At 43.3% G+C, this 25673-nt stretch overlaps 2 protein-coding genes across 10 annotated transcripts in view; one reads left to right on the top strand and one right to left on the bottom strand.

Annotated features, from left to right (window-relative positions):
• The window catches only part of LOC139434179 (THAP domain-containing protein 5-like), a 40232-nt gene that overhangs the window by 7014 nt on the left and 7545 nt on the right, over positions 1 to 25673 (bottom strand). The window lies entirely within an intron of this gene.
• Positions 10015 to 25635, top strand: LOC117450079 (protein Wnt-2b-A). 8 transcript variants are annotated; one of them, XM_034088097.2, is made up of 9 exons: positions 10015 to 10077; positions 10436 to 10584; positions 12829 to 12902; positions 13912 to 14014; positions 15463 to 16121; positions 18613 to 18845; positions 21470 to 21747; positions 22372 to 22636; positions 24385 to 25635. In XM_034088097.2, exons 5-9 carry the CDS (start codon positions 15940 to 15942, stop codon positions 24612 to 24614), a joined length of 1188 nt encoding a protein of 395 aa, XP_033943988.1. In that variant the 5' UTR covers positions 10015 to 10077; positions 10436 to 10584; positions 12829 to 12902; positions 13912 to 14014; positions 15463 to 15939; the 3' UTR covers positions 24615 to 25635. The 8 variants fall into 8 exon arrangements, with proteins under 8 accessions (XP_033943988.1, XP_033943991.1, XP_033943989.1 ...); XM_034088100.2 differs by lacking the exon at positions 12829 to 12902 and having other exon boundaries at positions 10436 to 10566; XM_034088098.2 differs by lacking the exon at positions 12829 to 12902.

Raw genomic sequence — 25673 nt, 5'->3', positions numbered from 1 at the left:
TAACACCATTAAACAGTTACACAACATAACAGAAATAATATCGATAGCAGCGTCCCTAGCAACCACCTTGGTAACAATGAAAACGTCGCGATTTCCTGAAGTAATCTTCGTAATAACTAGCAAACTAAAGATCATGTACATCCACTGCACACATAATCTGAAATAACAACTCATATTTCTCGCATCAAATGACATCAAAACGCATTTTAATGGCCAAACTAACTTTAAAATAGGCATTTTACACCTAGAATAAAACGAAGTTCGGCCATGTTTTCTTTTTCTGCAGGGAGAAATGTGAAGATCATGTGACATAGACGCCAGCCATCGGAATGAATGGTGAAAAAAACGGGATTTGTCAAACAGAGCACATGGTGTAGTCCAAACGATAGCTGGGGATTCTGGGTAGTGTAGTGTCTTCTGCCATCCTTTACTCAGAAAAAATATAAAAATAAAATATATATAAAAATACAAAAGCATTGCACACAATTTAAACCAATCAATGTTGTGTAATTAACAAGGATAATCTGGTGTTTTTTAGTCGATGAGTAATGCAGATATCACTGTAAAATCAATCGACAGTAAGAGGAATACTTACTTCCGGGTGTACAATTCTCCGTTATCCAATGGGAATGGACGCTCACATTGCCTTTAAGGGCAGCCGACATAAACGAATGCCGTGCTTCCATGAGCGTCAAATCCCGACGCAGATGGGAATACATTGCAATCAGTTGATAAGCTATTTGCGTCCCTTTATGACGCTGAAGGAGCCTAGGAGAGTCACAATTGGACGCCACGGACACTGACCAAACGTTGCTATTGGACGCTTAGGGAGTGAGAGTGTGTTGGGCAATGCTTTGCACAGCACAATTGATCACACACCTAACCAAATTAGGCTTTGCGATCAATTGAAAAAAGAGCACCCCCATACCTCACCAACAGGCGTTGTAGTTGGGAGTGGTGTTCCATGCAGGCGCGCTACGCGCCACCCTGTCAGGGAGCAGAAGTGCGTCCCTTCTCCGGGCGGTTCACAGGCTGCGACAGGGGGCGACAGTGACAGCTTTAACTGTCATGCAGACTTTGAGTTTCATGACGGCTGCTCACATTGTGGTCCCGCTGGGGTTACTGCATATGCGCCGCCTGCAGAGGTGGTTCTCCAGCCTGCGTTTGGATTCCAAGAGGCACAAACGGTGGCTGGTGACCATCCCCCCCTCAGTGGAGGGCAACCTCCGGTTCTGGGGGTCTGCCGGGCGCCTCCGGAGGGGGTCTCCACTGGGACGGGTAACCTCCTACATCACAGTGTTCACAGGAACAGGATGGGGAGGGACCTGCCTGAAGAGGGCTATAGGTGGGCGCTGGTCTCTAACAGAAACACGACACAGCAACCTCCTATAGCTACGGGCGGTAGTGTTAGTCCTCCAGCATTTCATGCCCCTAATTCAAGGGAGACATGTATTGGTCAGGAGCGACAACAGCACCACAGTGGCTTATATCAACAGGCAAGGCGGAGTCCGCTCCGCCACCTTGTTGGCCACAGTGGAGAGGCTGTGGATATGGGCTTCAGAGGTGGTGTTATCTCTGAGAGCCCTCCATATCCCGGGACTGGAGAACAGGGGGGCCGACCTCATGTTGAGGGGCGGCCCCCCTGCCAGGCGAATGGACGCTTCACCCAGAGGTGGTGAAGCAGATCTGGGCCCAGTTCGGGAGAGCGGAAGTGGAACTGTTCGCCAGCCGGTGCAACAGCCACTGTGCCCTGTGGTTCTCCATGGTCCTGAGCGACGACCCACCTTTAGGGGTGGACGCGTTTGCACACGAGCCATGGCCAAGGAAGCTGCTATACGCCTTTCCACCGCTGTGTCTCATTCTCCCTCTCCTGGGGAGAGTGAGGCGAGAACGTCTGGCAGTCATTCTGGTAGCGCCGGATCGCGTCGGGGCTCCGTGGTACTCAGAGATGACACAGATGAAGGTGGGCCAGTTCTGGGGGGCGATGTCTCAAGAGGCAGGTGCAATCGGGGCGTTACCCACTCTGGGCCGTCCTCTCCAGGCTTGGCTCCTGAGAGGGACAGGCTGAGACAGGGTGTATTGTCTGACAGTGTTATTCAGTCTATCCAGGCAGCTAGAGCGGGATCCACCACAGCCTGTTACAGGCCGAAGTGGCTGGGATTCCAGCGACGGTGTGAGGAAACGGAAAATAGAGCCCCTATATTGTGAGTTGGGCTCTATTTTGTCGTTTTCACAGTTATTGGTGGACAGAGGACTTGCTCATTCTACTGTAAAGTGTATGCAGCAGCCATCTCGTCCTGTCATGAGGGATTCAACGGCAGGTCAGCCTTTTCTCATCCACTGATGTTGCGGTTTTTACAGGGGGTCAGGAGGCTGCGCCCAGTAGTGCGCACCTCCACCCCGCAGTGGGACCTCCCGCTGGTGCTCGAGGCACTGGTCACAGAGCCATTTGAGCCTCTTGAGCTCTCCTCCCTGAAAGCACTGTCGTGGAAGACAGCGTTGCTTCTTGCCTTAACGTCAGCCAAAAGAGTGTCTGAGTTAACCGCTCTGTCGGTGCACCCGAGCTGTTTACTGATTCGGGGTGACCGGGGCGGGGCGACACTCAGACCGAACCCCTCCCTTGTGCCCAAGAGCCTAAGGAGTGTGTTCAGGTCGAGGGCTATTCAGTTGGGGGGATTTAGTCTTCCACCCCATGGTGGGGAAAGGGAAGCTAAATTACACCTCCTCTGCCCAGTGCGCGCGTTAGCATGTTATGTAGAGCGCACAACTACCCTGAGACGCACTGAACAGCTGTTTGTGTGCTTCGGGGCAGGGTGACTGGAAAAGCTCTGTCCAAGAAACGCCTGGCAGGCTGGCTTTGCAGAGGCATTGCACACGCCTACGAGCAGGCAGGGAGAGCCTGTCCCATGGGGGTCCGTGCACACTCCACACGAGCTGTGGCTGCGTCGACAGCTTTATTCAACGGTGTGAGTGTGGGGGACATATGCACGGCGGCGTCTTGGTCAACGCCAGGTCCCTTCATAAAGTTTTATCTCTTGGATATGTCTGGCTCTTTCTCAGCGTCTGTGCTTGCTGGGGCAACACAGGACTGGTGAGGAGGGGGGGTCTGTGGGTCAGTTGGAAAGCGATTTTGAGTCCTTGAAAAGCCCTATACAAATATAATGTATTATTATTATTATTATACTGACAGGTATCAGATCTTGCTGTGTAAAATAATCTTCCTGAGAGGTGTCACTTGTGATGTAGTCTGTGTGGTCTACAGTGAATGTATTCCTGACAGCCACAGGTGATAAGAATCAAAGGTTCCCATAGAAAATGCATGCGGGTCACATATTACCCACTTATGGAAGCTTAGGGTAGTAATACAAAAACTACAATTTCTTAAAATGTAAATTTAAAATGTGAATGGCATGATATCCAAAACAAGTTTTTTGAGGAATAGCTGGAATATTAAATGATAAAAAAATGTAATTACAAAGATACTTCAAGAAAACCACCTCACCGGGTCAACAAAAAAAACACTTATGGAAGCTTGGGGTAGTAATACAAAAACTACAATTTCTTAAAATGTAAATTTAAAATTTGAATGGCATGATATCCAAAACATGTTTTTTGAGGAATAGCTGGAATATGAAATGATAAAAAAAATTTATTACAAGAAAACCACCTCACCGGGTCCAAAAATACCCACTTATGCATCTAAGGGTTAAGCAAAGCATTGGAGGAAGCATGCATGGTGAGATGTCCAGAAATGCACCCAGAAAACTGTATACACTTTAAAGATAAAACAGATGTTGACAAACTGCACATTAAAAAAAAAGTAATAACCTCGAAGAATCCACACTTTTCTTAATATGATTCTGGACAATTGGTGCTGTTTCAGAATAATATTCTCAAGGGAATCATCCTCAAATATATTATATCATTTCAGTTTCTGTTTACACAGAGTTCTCTTACCGAAGCTATATGGCAGTGTGAGGAGAGGGCTGAGGCAGAAAAGGGCAGCCCACCCATTGCAGTGCAACATGCGGAGGGCAGATGTACAGCAGGCGCACAGTTCTTCTCTCAGAGTACAAAAGGTTGCTCTAAATAGGACCCAGTTGATGTTGCTGTTTCTCCTCTGACCCAGCCCTTTGGCTCTCTGGTCCTCTATCCCTTACTCACTTTTGTGCACCACTTTTACTAATCTTCTTGCACCGCTGGACCTATGACTTGGTGCCCATACTTTTTCATATCTCTCCCCCCTCTTTGTTCTGCTCAGAGCACTAGTATGTGTGGCAGATCTCAGGGGAGCAGGTAAAGTATAAATCTATAGTAGTTCTGACATCTCACAGTCTCTGGTTCCCATTTGGTCTGATGCCCTGCAATCAGTCACTCCTGTGTTCTCCTCCTCGCCTTTCTGCACTGTTCATTTTTCTCACTTTGGAGACGTCTACAAAAACGTGTTGAAATTCCTAAACCATGAAAACTGAATTCATATCATGTGCTTCCAAATCAATTACATCTTCTCTGATTGTCTCTATTCTATCTAACAGTATTTTGTCTCGTAAGCAGCAGAAATAAATTTACAATTTTAATGGCAACATAAGAAAAGTATGTAAGTATTGTTGCTGACAGTTGCAGCAGCACGAGGAGGGGGGTCTGGGGGACAGGGTGATTCCCGCTCTGTTCTTTCATCTCCAGTAATATCAGTTTGATCAGTGAACCAGCCTAATGTGGACATGTGTTTCCCCTGCTAACAGTCTGCTACAGGGCACAAATGCACACATACACACAGCACGAGCAAGCAAGCGTCTGGTTTAAATCCCACGGAGCGCAGGCCGATAAGGCAGTCTGCGGCATTCACAAGAACCAAAATGCGTTGCAGGTTAATTATTTTACAGTCTGTCATTTGGGCTCTCTTCAAGTGCAAAAAACCCTCGTGATGCTCAATCACACTAAGATGCAATAACATGATAATGAAAATGGAATTTTCACTGGCCGGGCAAATAAAAAGTCCAACACATTACCCGACACAAGACTCCAACTCATCCTGTTAAACTTCTTGTAAACTTCTCTTTCATTTTGTATGCTAATTAAATGTTTGGGTCTGGGTAATTGCATTCTTCACTATTCTTTGCCTTTACTGACAAACCAAATATGAATCAACAAAAGAATCAATAGTACAAATAACAGTTTAATGTAGCCATATTGTAGCTGCTTCCTGATGAACAAGCTACTTGGCCCACGTGTTGTGTACTACATCAGTACATTACACTAAATGTAGAACTGAAGTGTTTTGTAGAATAAGACACTATAGTAAATGGAATCTACTCATTAAAGCTCTTTATGTTATAGGTGTACTAGGAAAGAGGTTAAATGTGGTCAGGTGCAATGGGGGGGCTGACCTGGAGCTGGGTAAACAGGTATACTTTTGGATAGTGTTAGGGTTAAGTGAAGAAGGATCCTCAAGCAATCTGAGAGAGAGCTGTAGGAAAATGGAAAGACACAAGACCACCAAAGAGGACCTTGGATTTGGATTAGAAGCACATGGTGAGATGTCCAGGCATTGCAACATTTCTGTGTGAGGATCAGGGTTGGTGGGGAAGGTCAGCCGTGCTTTAGGAGACTCCCAGGGAGGACTGGCTTAGATATCTGCAGCAGAAATCACAGAGTTTGCATTTTTATATAGGGGTAATTTAACCTGTGAGTGTCCTTATGTACCAAAGTACAATTTGAAGGTAAAAAAAATGCAAAGTAATGATTGAGTTTTTCTTCTAGTCTCCCCCATGAATCATGCAATCCATCATATTTATCTTGTGAACCTTGGGAATCACTGGACTCTTTAACAGAATATATAGTAGTTAAAACAGCTAAACTTCCACCAGCTACAACAGTTAAACTATCCTTGATTTGCAATAATGCACAAGTATAAACAATATGTATATACAGTGTACTCATATATCCATTTTCAGCTAATTTACTTCAAATGTTTCACAAAGCGCTGATAACACTTTTACTGTAGTTGGAGTTTAAATGCATGACTTTTACTTTAACATGAACATATTTCAATTTTTTCTTAAGGGATTTGTGTGCTTCTTCCACAGCTGCAACAAAGTGAAAGAAGGCCTAAAACTCTCTGATCCTCACCACACCAATCTGGCAGCAACAAGTCAGCGGAGGCTTCCAGGCCCTTAAAATAGGCCAGCGGCTGATCTCAGCGTTAGCGTATCTCGGCCTGTATTTGATCCGCGAGAGGGCACAGTCAGAGATAGTAGAGTTTACCGAGAACTGACATAGGGCAACATTTCACACTGACAGTCCAGGACAAGTGCCAGCCTGCTGCCAAGTGTATGCCAGCTTTTACTTCAGCCGGCAACAACACAACTATTGTTCAAATATGGCGTGAAATCTGGTATGCTTCACCAAGAAAATGTTTTTATTTGGATGCCGAAAGAAAGTGTCTTGCAGCTCCTTGACATGTTTTTTGGCAATAACACTTTCATATGGAGCTGGTGAACTCGTGCCATTGTTTCAAGCAGTGCAGTGTGTGCACCAAATGCTATAGATGGTGCCAGTGCTCAGACATTCAACACAGGTGTGCATACTTTTGATATAACTGACATATATGCTAATAGCAGTAAAACAAAAAGTGCTTTCAATCCCACCCAAGCTGAAATGAAGACGGCTCATCTGACAGGGATTTAACATGACAGGAAATGAAAGGCCAGAGACAGACTCACAGGGCTGCGGAGTCTATCAGACATGTCTGCTGGGCTCTGAGGAACACACAGGATGAGCTGGCTTTGACCTCAGTGACATTTAGATACAACCAGAAGTTGGTAGATAAATTACCTTTAACTTCCGTCTTTAATGATGTCAAATGTCTTCTCGCCCTAGAAATGAACTTATTTTGCTTGCCTGAACACCACAAACAGTTTGTTCCTAACGATGTTGCTTTACTAATTACACTCTGATTACTCAGACACCAGAGCACATGCTTCAAGTGTGTGTCAGCAATCTCACCATCAACAACTACAACAATGAAGATGTTCAATTCATGAATCACAATCACAATTTCATTGCAAACCGATGTGTCACAGAGTGTAAGCAGATAAGTTCAGACATCTGCGGTGTCGAGCTTTAGTCTTGTGAGTTTGGCTATGAGTATGTGTTTATGTTGTATAAACTCTTACATCCTGTTGATAAAATCATAGCATCCACATTTCTTTTAACTTAAAAATTCTACTTAAACTCAATACAAAAAATGAGGATGGCAGCCTTATCATTGAGACCATGTAGAAGCACAGCTTTACTGTAAACAGCGCTTTGAAATGTTATTCATCTAAAAAGTTCCTACTTCATTTTCAGCAGTAGTTTTATTATAGTTAAGGATATAATAATCAATGTTATTTTATATATACATTTGTTTTTATAGCTCTACAAGAGTCACACTATATGTGCCCAAAATGAAATGAATAAGGAAAAACAATTGATACTGATCCACTCTACAGGCTTAAGTTGTATTTTGTTGTAGTTAAATGTATTTTGTTGTAGTTATTTTTCCAGTTTTGTATGAAAACAGTAAGCAGACAAAACAATGATTGAGACATTTTTATAACCCTTTCCATTATTGACACCCCCCGCTCTCACTCAGACATATTAGCAGAGGCCCAGCAGACAGGTAACCACAGGGTTTAATATGTTGTAAAGAGGCTGTGTATGGATTGTTGTTACTGTTTGTGCCAGGAGTTCTAGTCCCTGTCTGAGCCCCCTGATGTCTGCTGAGTTCACTAAGTCTGGTACTAGAGAGACTGGACCTGGTGGGGGTGACCACCATGCTGGAGTCCTACCTCCCAGTGTGTGTGTGTGTGTGTGTGTGTGTGTGTGTGTGTGTGTGTGTGTGTGTGTGTGTGTGTGTGTGTGTGTGTGTGTGTGCGTGCGTGCGTGCGTGCGTGCGTGCGTGCGCGCGTGCGTGCGTGCGTGTGTGTGTGTGTGTGTGTGTGGGGTACAGAATGCCTGGGACTAAACCACATTTGATTTTTATACGCTTGTGGCTAACAGAAGCCAGATGTAGCTGCCTCCAGGGAGCTTACCATCGAAACAACCATTTATTTCTCTTGTTCACTCTGTTTAATGAGATGTGTGCTTGCTAACATACATACTTGTGTGTATGATTAAATAAAATAAAACAGTTAGTATTTTTAATATTACTCCTTTAGGTAATACAACTGGTATGACTTAGCTTGCTCGTCAAGAGATCCCTGATTTCATCACTTGAAGATAAATCAGAAACAATAGATCAGCATGTCAAAGCTCTGAGGACTCGCAGTTCTCTGGACTCTCAACTTGGCTCTGAGACACAAGGAAGATTCATGAAGCCTCAGCCAGAGGTGAAGTAAGAATTGAGCGCACGATCAGACAAACACAGGATTAACAGGCATTAGATAGAACAGTCATTACCCAATATAAAATGACTGCACCACAATGTTCAGACAGTGAAGGAGATAGTATTAGTATTGAAAAGGAGAGCAGAAAGCAAAAGAGGAGCGGTCGGGAAAGAGGGGAGAGTGTTAATTGAAAGCGAATGTGTCTGTGTTGGCTGCTGGTCAGAGATGGGCCGGGGTCCCAGTTGGCTTCTACTTCAAAGGCTCTGCCCGTCTGTCTTAGCGCACCTGCAGCCGGTTAAACCCTGCTCTCATCACTCAGGGCGTGGAGGGACCTCTCCACAACTTAGAGCGCTCACCACGAAGCCTGTTGCCAAGGGCCGTAATGGCACACACTGAAGAATTCAAACCAAAAACACAAGGTAGCCCATACAACTTTCACCTCAGAAATCAATGTCAGTCACACAGAGTGATTGAGAACATGGACATAAGATATCCTGCAGCACCAACCACCTCCGTCAAAGGTCACTCAAGGCTCACATAACCACTACCATACAGTCTGATATGAGGGTTTCATTAACCTGCAAATATATAGAAATTAGTCGACCAGTTAAGAATATGTTTTTGCTCTATTCTTGTCTGTTTGATTACCAAATGTTATATAACTACTACTATCGAAGAATGTGGACAAACTTTTAAAGGGGGAAATGTATGGGTTATAGATTAGTGGGAGACACCACACACATCATTTGGTTTGTCTACAGTTTCTTCCATATTCCATAATAGTAAGCCAAGCGGGACCATGCAAAATCCAACACAATATCAGCAATTGAGTCCTCCTGTGGCAAAATGCCTCTCTGTTTTTCCCCCTCAGACACAATCCAAACCATTTCTCCCTGATGTGTTGAATATACTGCAATGCTTCAAAAAGGAATGTATTCAATACCTTTGCTAAACCTGCATTTGCTGATTTTCTGACCAGGCAATGCAATAAGCTCTCAACACAGCATCTCATATCACATAACATATAATAAAAACACTTTTTTGCTATTCAATCACTCTGATTTCGAAGGGGAACGTTGTGGAAGGGAAAAGCCAGTGGAACAGTTTTTTGACTGTATTGCATTATAAAAGTATATGCTGACTGTAATGATTACAAGAAACTCTGACAAAAATAACTCGATTTTTGCTTGCATATGCATACACTCATAAACACAGTGGCGCACACACATCATCACACCACGTCTCAATCCTAAAATAAATGCGTAAAGTTGTGGGGATTCGCTTTTTGACCCCAAGTGGGTGCCTCAAAATGAGAAACATACCTGGCATGTACTAATTATAATGCTTTCATTACACTTTTCTCTCAGCTCCTGCGCAAATAAATGAAAAACACAAGCTCTCGCGGATAAAAACATAGGTAGCTGTTCTACCAATTATTTCAGTCTTAGTTTACATGGTGACTCACACCTTAGGCAGTGTAATGAGAAGGAAGACAGAAAGAAAAGTGACTGTTTCAAAGTATGATTTAAAGATGTACTGTTAACTATGTTACCTCAGTTAGCCACCATGTGAGCAGCTGCCCATGACCTGCAGCGTACGTCATGCAGACAGTTCCCTAATAAAACAGGAAACCACTCAGCACAAACTCAGTTCCACTATGAGGGAGTAAGGAGACACTGTGCTGTAAAAATGACCAGCATCCATAAAGGTACATTTTCAACATTGTATTCTTTAAAATGTAAATTTTGTAAGAGGAAAGGGAGATCAAAGCAGTCGGATCTAAGTGTTTACAAGTCTATCTTTATTTATTTTATTTTAAACCTTTTATGCTGTTAACCTTTCATTATATTACCATATTTTATTCAATATGCTCCTTAGATATCTTTTTATTTTATTTGTTTTATTATTTTCTCCTTATAGCTTTGTGAAGCACCTTGAGATGACGTTGTTTTTAAAGTGTGCTATATAAATCAAATGTATTATTATTATTATCTGATCTAATATTAATCATGTATGCAGGACTATTTCTGTCTGTGTGACTGTTTCTCTTTGTATCATTGTCCCAGGCCATGTATTGCCAGTGGAGAATGTCTGTTATTTGTCCTAAGAAGTGTCTGAGATGTGTTAAACGTCAGAGAGGCCATGATGCCCAGGATATCCCCTTGATGTCATCCGTGTCACCTGCTCTACAGCCATAGTCTGTGCATGTGTCTATGTGTGTGACTCCATGTGTTAGCACACTCCCAATTTGTCCAGCATGACGGCATCCTCCAGCAACCTGGCAAACATACTATTATAGAGTTATCACCTTCACATCTATGTTCACAGGAGCTATACAATCTATTAATGACAGGCTACCCTGGGGATAAAGAAGGATAGGGTCACAGATATGCACAGCTTAGCCCTGTTGAGGCTAACCATAATGGGTACATAATACAACAGTATATGTGTGGTGATTTATTTGCATCTGTGTAAGCAAACTCCTTCTCTCAATGTGCATGCCTTTCATTGCACCCTTTGCATCAGGGGAAAATGGTTGACAACAGATCCCAACAACTTCTCTGTGAGCTAGCTAAATGCTTCAGAAGCTTCTGGAGCTCCAGCAACGCTGTGTTTGTTCAAGGCAGTTTATCTCCGTCAACAGATCTAAATTTACAGGACAATAAATTATCGCAGACCTGGATCTCTGGCTTGCATGCATGCATGTGCGCATACTCGTGAACACACACATTGTGGCTCATCTATCCGAGGAGAACAGTGTATTTTTAGGTTCTGTGTGGTATTATGACCTTCCATTAGCTTTATAGATAATGTTACTGGATTCTCAGTTAATTATTATCAAAACAGCCACTCAGGCCTGGTGCTTTTATCCTCACAGCTAATAAACACGTGGAAATGATATATAGATACATTTATTATTGAGAAAATAACCCTGTCTTGACTCCTTGTCTGAAAAATAGCAGCATTAGTGATGTATTCAATACTTAAAATTACAGCTGTTTTATGCGGAATATCAAGACCCACTGAGGTACCGTTAGCTCAACCAATGCTAAGTTACCAGTTTATTATTACATTACATGTCACTTGTTAGACGCTTTTATCCAAAGTGACTTACAGTACTGTGGGGTGAAGTGTCTTGCCGAGGGACACAACGACATGCTAACTGCAGTGGGACTCGAACTTGCTATCCCCTGATTCAAAGTTCAGCGCACTAAATTCAGCGCACAATCCCACTGAGCCACAGCTTCCCCATGATAGAACTATCTTGGTTAGTGAGGTGAATCTTTAATTCAACTGTGATGTCAATTGGGATATATACAAAATTGCAGCTTGGTGACCATGCGAGAAATGACAGTTGAGGAGAAGAAGTGGAGGAAGCATTCATTGTAAGTACCGCATAGCCTCATTAGAAAGAAGTTCAGTTCAGTTGAATGCCTAAATAAGTCAAGAAATGTCCAACTTCTACACTGTCCTCACCCTTCCTTTCCCACCATCAGTCAATCCTTGTTTAAGTAACAGATTGTGTGGGCCAAATTGTGTTAAAGCTTATTAGTAATGCAATGGTGAATGAGGGTTTTTATAATTTAGGCTGGAGCACTTACTATAAGATATTAGTCATGAGGATGCGTCCCCAGCTGACCCAGAAAGCGATGCAGGTTCTGGTCCAGGCTCTCGTCATCTCACGCCTCCCTCCTGGCTGGTCTACCTGCATGTGCCATCCGACCTCTGCAGCTCACCCAGAATGCAGCTGCTCGCCTGGTCTTCAACCTTCCTAAATTCTCCCCGCTCCTCCGCTCCCTCCACTGGCTTCCGATAACTGCTAGAATCCACTTCAAGACACTGGTACTTGCGTACCATGCTGCGAATGGATCTGGCCCTTCCTACATCCAGGACATGGTTAAACCGTACACCCCAGCGCGTGCACTACGCTCTGCATCAACCAAACGGCTCGCTGCACCATCGCTGCGAAGGGGACCCAAGTTCCCATCAGCAAAAACACGTGGGTTTGCTATCCTGGCTCCAAAATGGTGGAATGAGCTCTCCATTGACATCAGGACAGCAGAAAGCTTACACACCTTCCGGCGCAGACTGAAAACTCATCTCTTTCGACTCCACTTCGAGCGATAGAACTATTAACAAAGCACTTATATTATAATAAAGGGCTGGCTTATCACAACCTAATTAATAAATGAATTACAAACTATTCGTAAACCCTTTATAAGGGTAGTCTTATTGTAAAGTGGTACCCACATTTGCTTAAAGGAGCTTTGCAATCTGTAAAGCATACAACACAATATGGAGATTATTTTGGACACAGTAGCACCCTCCATCCTTCCCTAACTTGCTTAATTCGATCTCCTTTTGGTCTTTATCATTCTCCCACCTGTCCCTTGTTCATGTTCCATTAACATGGTGTTCAATGTGTGTCCAATCGTGACTCTGCCTTGTTTGATGACAGGCTCTCCTCCCTGCTCCCTCCTACCAGGCGATGGGAATACTTGCTGAGCTCATCCCTGGACTGCTGACTGCATGGTGACAGCCCACAGCATAATCCCCACGAGGGACACATTACTGGACCATTAGTCCAACTCTTCCACCTACAGAGCATGCTTCCGACTTGCCTTTGGTTCATTCAGCCAATTCCCCTTTCCCCTGCAACTTCCCAATCAGCAATAATCCTGAGTGATTATAATGTATCAAGACAGAAATCAATTGGATTAGTCAAAAACCCACCGCCTCTGTAAATCTCACCGTTATCCCTCCTTCACCCCAGTTCAGGGTTTAAACATAGCAACCCCCTTCAGTACTTTTCCTCTGAGGAGATGGTTGCCAGATTGGACCTCGTACATCAGGGCAAACTTTTCTTCCAACTGACAACAAGGCGTTTGACTGTTATTGTTTATGAGGAGAAAGCTGGGGTCAAGTTCACAGGCTAGGAGAGAGAGAGAAAGTCTGTTCCAGCTCCGGCCCCGTGAGAGAGAGCATAACTCAGCCATGTTTGTGCTTCCCTAATTCCTTTTGATTTAGCAGAAATCAGCTAAGCCGCCGGGCACAAATATTCACCAGATCTGATCTTCTTTGCCTCACTTCGCGGCCTCTCACAAACCTATGCCGCTCTAGTCTTGCTGTTTTTGAATGTCTGTGTCTAAAAACGTTTAAGTGTGTGTGTGTGTCCGATTCTGACAGCAGCCAGCCTGCCTGCCGAGCTTTAAGCAGAAATACAAATGTCTCTAAAAGGAGCTTAGCTTTAACAGCAGCTTTGGCATAAACACAAGAGCTTTTTTCTCAAGCTTTTGATGAAATAGCAGTTTGCGACATTCTAATAGTTTCAATTCCAACAAGGATTTTCCTGATTTGTTTACTTGTTTGTAGCATTGCTGGGTCAGCTGAATCAACTGTGGCATTCTAAATCCAATATCACAAACTAGCCGGAGAAGTTCAAGTCTGGGCTGATAAAAAATCTGTGTGAATTTGTGTCTGGTAACATTTTTAAAGTTTGGGATCGATCTTTGGATACTCAAAGTTGGTTTGTTTTGTCAAGGGTCATTTAAGGACAAAGAGAAATATCAGAGATTTGATGATGGATGACAGCTCCCTGCTAAACCGACAGACGACCTGAAGATGCACACACGCATGGGAAAAAGGTAAGGATGGTTGATCTCCAGGGATATTGTATTGTATGTGTGTGTGTGCTATATTCCAGCGCTGTCTCAGCACTCTCTGTCTTACACATGTGGTTCATATTTAGGCCATATTGCTGTTCCACTGGACTATTTGGCTCTGTTCTCCCTGTCCCACATTCCCTTCCCATTCTTTTTTCTCTTATTTTTATTTCTGCTGGGCTTGAGGTGGTGCATGGCTTCATGCATGGCTTCATGCATAACCAAAATTTGAATACACATTTTATAATAATCATTATAACTTCAAGGAGACTCCAAAATCACAGACGTCCACTAAGGCTGTGCCCAGATCTTGCAATAGTAACAAAGGTAAAAAAAATGATTTGTAAATCTGCCCTGTGATTTTGATCCGCTCCAAAATGTAATGGGTTCTCCATGCTACACTATTCCACGAAGTTTAAGGAAAAGGGCCAGTAGTTCTCCTTTAATCTGGCAACTCAAACTAAAAAAAATACCCCTGATTTCATAATAATTTAAACAATGTCAGGGATTTACTTACTTTATTGATTTCGTAATAAAGGCACAGCACACATTTCTTAATATTAATGTGATAACAATGTAAATGTCCCCTCTGTGGGACTAATAAAGGTATTCTGATTCTGATATAACTGTGTCAGATTCAGCCAAAAGGAAGAAAGAATCTATCCGCAGCTGCATGGCACATTGTGTTAACATTACCGTATATGTTACGCAGTAATCGTGAACGGATTAGAGTTATGTCTGCAGCATGAAGATTATAATTACAATCAAATACATGCCCATTGAATATGAGTATGTTGGTTGTAATTAGGAATGGTTGACAATAACACTAGATATTTAATATCTCTGAAAATAACATATGCATTATAACATATCTGTTTTGGACATTTGATATTTTTCTGCACACATTTTTCATAAAAAAGGGGGAAAAAATCATTGGTAATTTGATTTTTTTCCCCTGTGGTTTAATTATCCGGTTTTACTAGGTTGTAAAATGAAGGCGCCAACATTAATCAAAAGTAATTTTGACTGTGCATGGATGAACTCCTCACATTTCCAACATCTCAACCTCAACAGCATCATCACCTCAACTGACACCTATCAACAACACACGCACACACACACACACACACACACACACACACACACACACACACACACACACACACACACACACACACACACACACACACACACACACACACACACACACACACACACACACACACACACACACACACACACACACACACACACACACACACACACACACACACACACACACATCCCTATTTCATATGAGTTAAACTCTGTAACCCCTGCATCTGCCCAATGGGCGAGAGGAGCCGTCAGCGGCGAGCCCTCCCTCATCTCTCTCTCTCCCCCCCCCCCCCCCCCCCCCCCCCCCCTCTCTCTCTCTCTCTCTCTCTCAGCTCTGACTGTCCACAGCGCACTGATAAAGGAAAGGTCCGATGCAAGCATCCGACCCAGCACAGAGTCACACAGCCGACCGAACTGCAGCAAGTCCCGCATCTGCCAACATTTGGCTCGAGCTTTGATTCGGAACATATACTTTTCTCTGAACTAAGCCAAAACTAAGGATAAGTCTTTGGGGGGCTTACTGGAGAAGTGTCATAACCGACATTAGTTGCTCTTCTCAGGTGAAACTCCTGTCGGCAGCCACAAGTGCTCAGTGGAGAGTCTGGTGCGCACATGGCACCGAAAACGCGCACCTCACACTCCTGACAGTTGCGCTATTAATATGGAGCCACACACTGGATAATGAGGCCTACTTTCTGAATGGGTGCTTAACCTACTTCACATTAAATCTCGTCTTTTAAAGCCGGTCTTTGCCCTCCTCAAATCTTTTATTTTTCGGAAATTTTTGTTGGTTAAAAAAGAGCAGAACCATGCTGGGTTTAAACAGGATTCTGAGCCTCCGGGCTTCCCGGATTCGGAGCAGTAGTTCGCCCGTAGCCAAGCTCTCCCCCCGGTCTTCTTCATGCCAAAACTCCGGTGCCAGTTCGAGGATTTACTGTGCGTGTCTGCTGCTCCTGCTGCTGGTGACGCCTCGGGTGGACTCTTCGTGGTGGTGAGTACTGTCTGCACACATCACACCTACAGACCTGAGATTTAAACTGGCCGAAATGTACTGTATTTGAATATTATTTGAAATAAACAATAACAAAGAAACAATTAACATTATTATTATCAGGCCTATTATTATTATTATTATTATTGATCTTAATAATTTGAAACGGAGCTGGGATTTTTGACAAGCATTCATTTTTTCGTTAAGATTTTAAAATGCCATTACAGCAGACAGACAAGGCCAGTATTACGTTTGAGTATCGTTAATTTATTATCGCGGACTCACTATAGGCCTACTGTACGCGATTAAGTAATTGTTACTTTTAGTATTTATTTAAGCTATTCATTTTTGTGTGCATTTTTGCGGCAAAAAAAAATCCAAATGCAATTGATTTCATTGGCAATTATTAGTCATGAAAGTATTGTCCTATTAATTGTATTGTGAAATAACAACACAGAGAAACATTGAATGTGCTTTTTCTTTCAATACTTAATTTAATTCAAAATGACATGCTCCTGGAAAAAATAGCTAAAACACGATGAAGTGTAAAATCTAAATTATGATTTTGTAAACTAGAGTCAATCTTCTTTATGATTGTGTCTCTAGAAGCATTTTCTTTTTGTGTCCGATTGTTGGCCTGCCACATTGAGCAATAATAATAAAGCAATAAATGTAATTTATTTTGGCGCTGTTGGCTGAGCGCGTTTTCAACTCAGCTGGGGCCTGCGTTCAACAAGGCAGAGCAGTCATTAATTCACCAGGTACCACACACACATGCACACGCACAGGCCCGCGCACAAACTTCACTAAAATACCCCAAAACCAGCCATCTAGAGCATAGGTGAGGGGTGAAAAAATATCTCATTGCCTGCACAATAACATAGTGAAAATGTCCATTTGTGTGAGTGTGTTTATAGGAGAAGTGTCTGTGTGTGGGCGGGTATGGGGGTGATGGAATGCCTAATAGTTTGTGTAGATTAAAAGCAGTTATGGGGAGTAGTGGGAGAGAGTGTGTGTCATGGCTTTGGCGGGGCATTATTGGCTTTGAGGGGAATTTAGTGCAGGAGATACTGTATCTAACTGTTTATCAAAGTTCTGTTGGTGTACAGTAAGTGATGATATGGATAGATCGGGGCCTTTAACACCACAGAGGGGGTCGCAAAGATTATTGTGGCATGTCACAAATTGACAAATGTTGGAAACAAGCATGTATTATGTCATTCAAATACATCATAGCAGATGCTCATTGCAAACATGAATTAAGATTTCTTGTGAAATAAGAGAACACACAGTTTTTATTAGGTGTCTGAACGAAAAGCGTTGTGCATGTCTTGGCCAGGAAGTTGCAAGTAACAGAATAGCAAACTGACTTGTCTGTTGTATCTTAAGAACATTTGACAGGAAATCCCAAGACTAAATTGAAATCATTTGTACTTTTAATGACTTTTGCTACAAAAGTGTTTCTGGTGTGATCCAATAAGGCTTGAGAGAACGACAGGGCAACAATACGCCAATGTAATATCAGCTGCGTCATAGAAGCCTTTTCAATTTGTGTCCTACTTGTCTCTCTTCTATGATTCACAGTATAGTCCCAAGGCTTTACAGCATGTTGTTTTAGACCTGGGGATAATGATTTATCATCCTATAAAATCCACAAGTCCTCTTGACTCTCAGAGCGAAAATTAAGTGTGAATTGCTGCTCTGGCCCTTTCCTTTGATGAGCACTCTGTTCATATTCCTCTTCTCTAATCCCTCTCTGGGGAGCAGAGAGCCTCCAGTCTCCATCCTCTTGCCCAGCCTCGTAAAACTCGACCACACAGCTACACGCTCCCTGACCTCCACCAGCTGACCCGCCAAAGCCCCGCAGCCACCGAGATGCACACAATGAGATCTAGAGTATATTTTGGGTAAGCTTGAGGGAGCATTTATCTTGTTAGGATACTGTAAGTCTGTTTTATTAGGGCAGGAAGAAAGATTGGAAGAGACACACAAGAGAACTGTGAGTTAGATAAGCATTAGTGGGAAAAGGCAGAAGACAATACAAATAGTAAATGGGGTCTTAGCTTGACAGGGTTATTGGAGGACCCAGACTTTGTGCTCTGATTTGTGACGACACGATTTCAACTATCCCATTGGGAAACATTTAAACACACATGCAAGTCTTGTGGGAAGAGGTTAAGTGCTTATTTATTTGAAGAGCGGAGTAAATGGTTTCCACTCCCCTCCTGCTCGCAAACCTTAAACTGTTAAGTGTAGTGAACTCTGACTCACAGAGGACTGTTACTGCAGCTCTCCTTCAAGCCACTCACCACCTTTGAGTGTGTGTGTATCCACATGTGTACACACCTACTATATGAGGGCGCCTATCTGTGCTCATTTATTGCAATATACCATCAATCACTCCTGCACCACATATTCCACAAGTCTTGAGTGAAGATGGTGATTTAGTTCCAAACCCCCTAGTAGTTTCTTGTGTGTTTTGCCTCCTCAGGTACATCGGTGCTCTCGGGGCCCGTGTGATCTGCGACAACATCCCAGGTTTGGTGAACAAGCAGCGGCATCTCTGCCAGCGGCATCCAGACATCATGCAGGCCATCGGCGAGGGCACCAAAGAGTGGATCAGAGAATGCCAGCACCAGTTCAGACACCACCGCTGGAACTGCAGCACGCTGGACCGCGACCACACCGTGTTTGGACGTGTCTTGCTACGGAGTAAGTCCATGGGTGTGTCTACACGTCTTCCTGTTTGATTACTGACTGTTTAGCCAAAGCGTAGAGATACTGAACGTGAACCCCATCTGCTAAAATCTCACCCCTCATTCTCATCTCTTTTCTTCACTTTCGCTGCCTTATCTCTCCCTTTTCCTTTCCACCCTTCTCCCCTTGCTCTGTTCTTTCTCCCATCTTTCCTTCTCATGCTGACGTACGATGGTGCTCCGTGTTTATAATCGCTAATGGACTGTTAATGCCGTATGCCTCGTCAATAAACACACAGGCTTCGAAACGCGGGCTTGTTGTCATTTTGTTTTTCCACTTCTGCAAGACCTCTCTGCTCTGCAATATATTCATGCCTACACACATATGTACACAGTCAAACATGCATTTAACAAAATACATATTTTCCTAGTTGCTTCTGCAAGTACAGTATAGTTCCTCCTTATAGGGGCCATCTAACAACACAGTGTGAGTCATAGCTGAGGAACATGGCCTCTTCATCGAAACACCTGATAGCCTAGATGTCAGCTGGTTATTATGCAAAAAATAATAATGTATGACTGTTTTATAAGTGGTCTAATCTTATTACAGCAGTCTATTGTAGTTGATTTGGTTCTAGGGTGCACAAAATAAGGGGATTGTGACTTAGCATCTGAGATGTTATTGTTTCTCATCCATCCATTCTCAGCATGGACGGGGGTCCACGATGTATGAAGGAAATAGCAGATATAGAGATACAGGCTGCAAGTGTGTGTGTGTGTGTGTGTGTGTGTGTGTGTGTGTGTGTGTGTGTGTGTGTGTGTGCGTGCGTGCGTGCGTGCGTGCGTGCGTGCGTGTGTGTGTGTGTGTGTGTGTGTGTGTGCGGTGGAAAAGAATAAACATTAATGTAGATGTAAATATTTAGAGAGATATTCCCAATGTCAGACAAACGGCGCAGGTTTGAATGATCACAAGCAATGCCCTCCTCCGTCCTCCCCCACATACGCCCCCCCCAGCAGCACCCACTACCCCCTTCTCCTCACCCACGGAGATGGAATGGGACATTCCAGGGAATACAGAGCGAGCAGGTTGGATCACACAGACTCCTCTGGCCCCGGCTAGTTCAGATAGGTCTGCAGACTGAACCTTGCTTTCCGATACAAAGTGCCCCGCCCTAAGTCATGTCTAAATATTACTATATCAGATAGTTTTGTGATGTTGGCTTGAAGTGCTGGTCCTTGAGTGTCTTTTGAATGAACGTACACAATCTTTGCTTTTCTCGTGTATTAAGAGGTTGATTTGTTGGATGAAAACATGATTGGTAAATCTGATGTGTTGATAGTTCCTATATATACTGTATAGCATGAGGATTATGGGACGTTTACTACAGCATTTAAATTCTTCGACTTGAGGTTCTGATCAGACTAAATCTAAAACTTTCCATGTAGACAGGGGTTAAACATTCTATTATTAATGTTAGCCTGAAGGCGGGGCTAAGAAAGATTTAAGTAGGGTCCAAAATAGAAAGAGTTCATCAGCTGGGGAGCATGAATGTGATTTTTGTAAGCTGCCTTCAGTAAATGAAAATGTTGCTTTTTGCTTGCATTTCAAAAAACAAGCCAACTCAACCGCAAGAGCATGGTGCAGCACACAGACAATGGACATCACACACATTTTGCAATCTTAATATCTTGAATAAGATTCGCAAAATGAAAGTACAGTTTTTCGTGGAAAATCTGTACCCCATCTCCAAGTGACTACGTCATGTTAGTCGAGTGGAGCTCTAACAAACAAGATCAGCTAACAATTCACTCTGCAGCACTTTAATTAATGAATTAATAAATAACAACACATGAGCTTTTAGCGTTCTGTAGGATTCCCAAAGATTCCAACCCCTGCGAGACATGTTTACTTTTACTTTACAAGGTGCACAGATCATACAAAAGAGCAATTTACTCATTGGGGAAACTAAAATGTCACTTTAGGTGCATTCCTTTCTTCTATCTGAAATAGCATTTGAGTTTCTTTTATGTTGTGTGAGAGTACAGAGGAACCAAGTGAACACCATATGTCTGTTAGGCTGTGACTAAAGGTGGACAAGTTCTTCTGTCTCTGGCTGTTGTCTTTTGCAAAATCCACTCCCACGAGTGCTGCAAAAACGGTGACTAACTACTATATCTAATTCTCTATGTGTCTTTGGCCACACAATATATGAGTCATATTGTAAGGAACTAAAGAGACCCAAAAAGCACAGCAATGGTAGAAAATGCTGTCATGACATCATCCTGGCGCTGATTAATGGGGTATCACTGTGTCTGTATTTAAACAATTTATGTGAGCAGAGAAGAGCCCCGCAGCTGGGATTATTTCCATGATAATATTTAAACAGAGCTGTCCTATACTCCACATCAGGCCTGATATGCCCCCGTCAGCTGCACCTTCATGTCCTGATGGCTCAGGCCCAGACCGGGTTATAGCATTATGTGTATCTGTGAATGCATGTTAACATGTGGGATGTGCAATTGTAAGTCTTTAGATCATAGAGAATCTATTGTATAGCAAAATATGAATTATTGCAATTTCCTGGCTGTGTTTTTTTAACCTACTTCAGTCTAAACTCTTGGTTTCTTTTGTGCTTTCTGTTACTTTCTCAGGTAGTCGTGAAGCAGCATTCGTCTACGCCATCTCCTCAGCAGGAGTGGTGTATGCGCTCACTCGCGCCTGCAGCCAGGGGGAGCTGAAGACGTGTAACTGCGACCCTCACAAGCGTGGACGGGACAGCGATGACAGAGGAGATTTTGACTGGGGTGGCTGTAGTGATAACATCAACTATGGGATAAAGTTTGCCAAAGCCTTTATAGATGCCAAAGAAAGGACTGTCCGAGATGCACGGGCGCTCATGAACCTACACAACAACCGCTGTGGCAGAACAGTAAGTGTTCGATTACAACAACAAAAACACTTTCTCACTTCAATCTTGTGGTATATCTATGCAGATTTGGGCTATTTTGCTTGCCAGAGATTAGATAAATCTGCATCATGAACATAATTTCTACCTGGCTTTAAAATGAAATCTATGTCTGGCATTGATATGTGGCAAAGGAGAAAGTATACCTGTTTTTAAATGCAGTGACAAATTGCAGTGCATTCTGAGTTGTCCCTTTTAAATAATCAATCTGTAATAACCTCCTCAGTTACTTAATTGTGAGTTTATACAGTAGGTGGGGTTTCCTATAAATCACGGATGGGAACTAGGTGGGATGCATTTGAAAATAACCAGATTTTTGGTGAAACTGACAGCTCTTGGGCATTAATACCTTGTGTAAAACAGTTGTTTTGTAGGCGTTAATCCGGAGAGTGCTTATTGAGAAACAGTTTACAGTAACTGATCAAATGTTAGTTCTAAGTATATAATTGGGTCCATTGTAGGTAAACCTTTTGTTTGTGATGGTCACAGCAATAAAAAAGAACATTATGCCAGAAGCGCTTCTGCATTTTGAGAACCAAAGGTCATGATGCTTAAAACCACATATCCCTCTTCTCTCTATGTTTTTAGGCTGTAAAGCGATTCATGAAGCTGGAGTGTAAATGCCACGGTGTGAGTGGCTCTTGCACGCTACGGACATGTTGGATGGCCATGTCAGACTTCAGGAAGACCGGGGACTACCTGAGGAGAAAATACAACGGGGCCATCGAGGTGACAATGAATCAGGACGGGACAGGCTTTGCCGTAGCTAACAAAGCCTTCAGGAAGGCCACCAAGAACGACCTGGTCTACTTTGAGAACTCTCCGGATTACTGCCTACAAGACAAAACAGCAGGTATGACTAAACGGAGAGAAGACGAAGAGGGTGGACTGGGCTGAAAGACGCAGAGAGGCAGTTTCTCATGGGTGTTGATGGATTACCCCGACTGTGTTATGTTTTAGGGGTGTTATGTGTATATTGTGTGTATGTTCATGCATGACTAGTGTGTTTGTGTGTGTGAATGTCAGTGTGTGTGTGTAATGGTAGTCGGATAACACATCAGGTCTCCTGTGTGATGTCGGTGGAAGCTAATATCCTTGTACCCTGGGGACATGGTCGTTCTGTGACCACCTGACCTCTATCAGTCTCTGTCAACACACACAGACACACACACATACCTTCATGGACTGAGTTGATCAGCCTTTACACAATACACCTAGTTAGTTATGATTGTTTTTGATTGGCTGGTTACTGGTTTAAACATCCGGACAAACTCTTACGATATTTAGCATTACCACCTACATCAATCAGAAGCTCCGTGTAGTTATTCCTCGTCCTTTGTCTGCCTCTCTCTTCGTCCATCCACCCCCTCTTTCTCACCTTCCCAGTGGAATCCACAGCCTAGGGACACAAGCAGCTAATTTAAAAAAAAAAAAAAAAAAAGATTGCTTCTTTCTGTCTGTCACAGTCTCTCCCTCTCTGTCTGTCTGAACTAAGCGTAGCTGGAGGGCAGAGTGGGCCTCAGAGTGTGAGAGCCTGTCTGTCTGTCACGCTCCACTGTCCATTTACCCCCCCCCCCCCCCCCACACACACACACGCACACGTGCGCACACACACACGCACGCGCGCGCACACACGCACACACGCGCGCGCACACACACACACACACACACACACACACACACACACACACACACACACACACACACACACACACACACAACGTGGCTTCAAAGGGAGCAGTGGCTTGGGAAAGGCAGTGTAACCATAGGCCACTCTACCAACACCGCATAGTTGTGTGTGTGGGTCTGTTGTTCTATGGGCAGCTTGTTGTGATAGGTAGCAGTTCAAACAGGGACCTTCTCACACAAAACACCAGAACTAATCTCTGTGGGGATGACATTCACATAAGACACAGACTATATGCCACTGCATTAGGTAATAGCCATAATGTGAAACACTACCATACACTCGACTGCCATGCTACTGCAGATCCAACATCCAACCAAATGAAAAGCTAAAGGCAAATTACAACTGTTATATTGTATTGATGCAAATAACCAGAAGCCCATTCCCAGAACCTAAACTTGTTAACAGTATATTGAGGTCAACACCTGTCTAGGCAGACATGGTTTTGTTTTAGCTGCCCTAAGCCAAAGATTGTCATCATGGGTTAATTTTGTCATCTTTCAAGTAGCTGGGCAAACCATTAAAGTCAGCGTCCACACTGTACATTTGGGTCAAAATGATTGGACATTTTTGACGGTTACAATGTCTCTTTCTTGGTGAAAACAACTACAGAAGGACCATCAAAAAGCTGCACAGTCACAATTGCTGGTAGTAACATCTACAAGTCCAATATTACACTAATTGAATCTATTCAGCTCATCAAACAATTTATCGAATATCAGAAGTGTTGCTAATATATTGTCTTTTTGATTGACTATTTGATGCATCCAATCATTATGAGGACAATAGAAAATGATTCGCCAGTTGTTGTTTTCTTGAGAATAACGGGCAGGGAAGTAAAGCATAGCAGACCAGAAACTTGCTTTAGTTAACTTTTAGTTTTTAATATCCAACCTCTTTTGTGCTCTTTGCAGGCTCCCTGGGAACGGCTGGTCGAGTCTGCAATAAGACATCACGCGGCACAGATGGCTGTGAGGTCATGTGCTGTGGGCGGGGCTACGACACCACGAGAGTCAAGCAAATCACCAAGTGTGAGTGCAAGTTCAAATGGTGCTGCGCCGTGGAGTGTAAGGACTGTGAGGAAGCTGTGGACATACACACGTGCAAAGCTCCCAAACGAGCTGAATGGTTGGAACAGACCTGAGGACACGCCCCGCTGCCCCCTGTAATACAACCCCGCCCCTTTTCCCTTTACTACAGGACATCCTGTGGAACATGGCATTCTGGGAAAGATTGTATAAAAGTGCTCTGCGTCTCCGCCCTCCCCTGCCCCCATCTTGGTTCATCATTGCATGGCTTTTCAACCTGTCTCTGTGAAAGCACTAGAATTCAGTAGCCTACCCATCAATATGAATGAACACCCAGAAGCCCCGGTTCGTGAATGGCCCTGTGACTGAACTGCTGGGATCAGAGGATGAACGGTGAAACCAGTGAAAACTTTGGGGTTTGGGTGAATTGGGCTTTTATTGAAGAATTAGTCCAGATGGCCTTTTCTCTAGCGTGTGGCTCTGGGTTAAGAATGGTTTGCTGCTTTCATGATGCTTTAAAGACACATTTTTATATTAACTGAGCCTTCAAACGTATTCAGTATTAATACAACAACATCATATACTCGCATAATTGTTTCTCTTTTTAGGGGGAAATACACTCTTTTCTACCCAAAACGAACACTTGGTTGGACTTTGGGAAGTAGCTTGACAAGTGCACTTTGAGAAGTGATAATCTAGACATGAGTTTGACTCTGTGTGGACAAGCAGAAGTCCAGGCTATGGACTACAAGAAGACAAGGAGATGGACACTAGATGAATAAATGGACAGATGGGACTTTGAATGCAACTGTATAACAAGAGAGGAAACAAATGCTTTTTAAAGAGATTTATTTAAATTGTTAAGTGTTGTTTCATTTCTCATCTGCGGGTGAGACTGCACTACATTGGCTGACAAGAGGAGAGAGAAGAGCACTCCCATTATTATGATTATACAGTGTACTCTAGTTTCAGTGTGTGAGATGACAAACTGCCGCTGAGGAGAAAAAAGAAGATGGCCTGGATGGTCATTGAGTCACACATAATTACAACATCAGACTGTTTTCCCTTCTCTGCTCTTCAGCTTGCCTGTATAACTGTGTATATTGCCTTGTTCATATGAAATATATGGTGCATTAGTACGACACTGAAATCTTTGTTTTTTGTTCGGACAGACA

Source organism: Pseudochaenichthys georgianus, chromosome 7, assembly GCF_902827115.2.
Source record: "Pseudochaenichthys georgianus chromosome 7, fPseGeo1.2, whole genome shotgun sequence".
NCBI lineage: Eukaryota > Metazoa > Chordata > Actinopteri > Perciformes > Channichthyidae > Pseudochaenichthys > Pseudochaenichthys georgianus.
Note: the sequence above shows the minus strand (reverse complement) of the source record. Positions and strands in the feature narration are given on the sequence as shown.

Excerpts from the sequence above, each read along its gene's own strand:
- LOC117450079 (XM_034088094.2), top strand. The coding sequence starts at position 16,032 with ATGCCAAAACTCCGGTGCCAGTTCGAGGATTTACTGTGCGTGTCTGCT. Across the intron at positions 16,122-17,888 it reads CGGGTGGACTCTTCGTGGTG|AGAGCCTCCAGTCTCCATCC; the intron begins GTGAGTACTGTC and ends TCTGGGGAGCAG. Across the intron at positions 18,029-18,612 it reads AGATCTAGAGTATATTTTGG|GTACATCGGTGCTCTCGGGG; the intron begins GTAAGCTTGAGG and ends TTGCCTCCTCAG.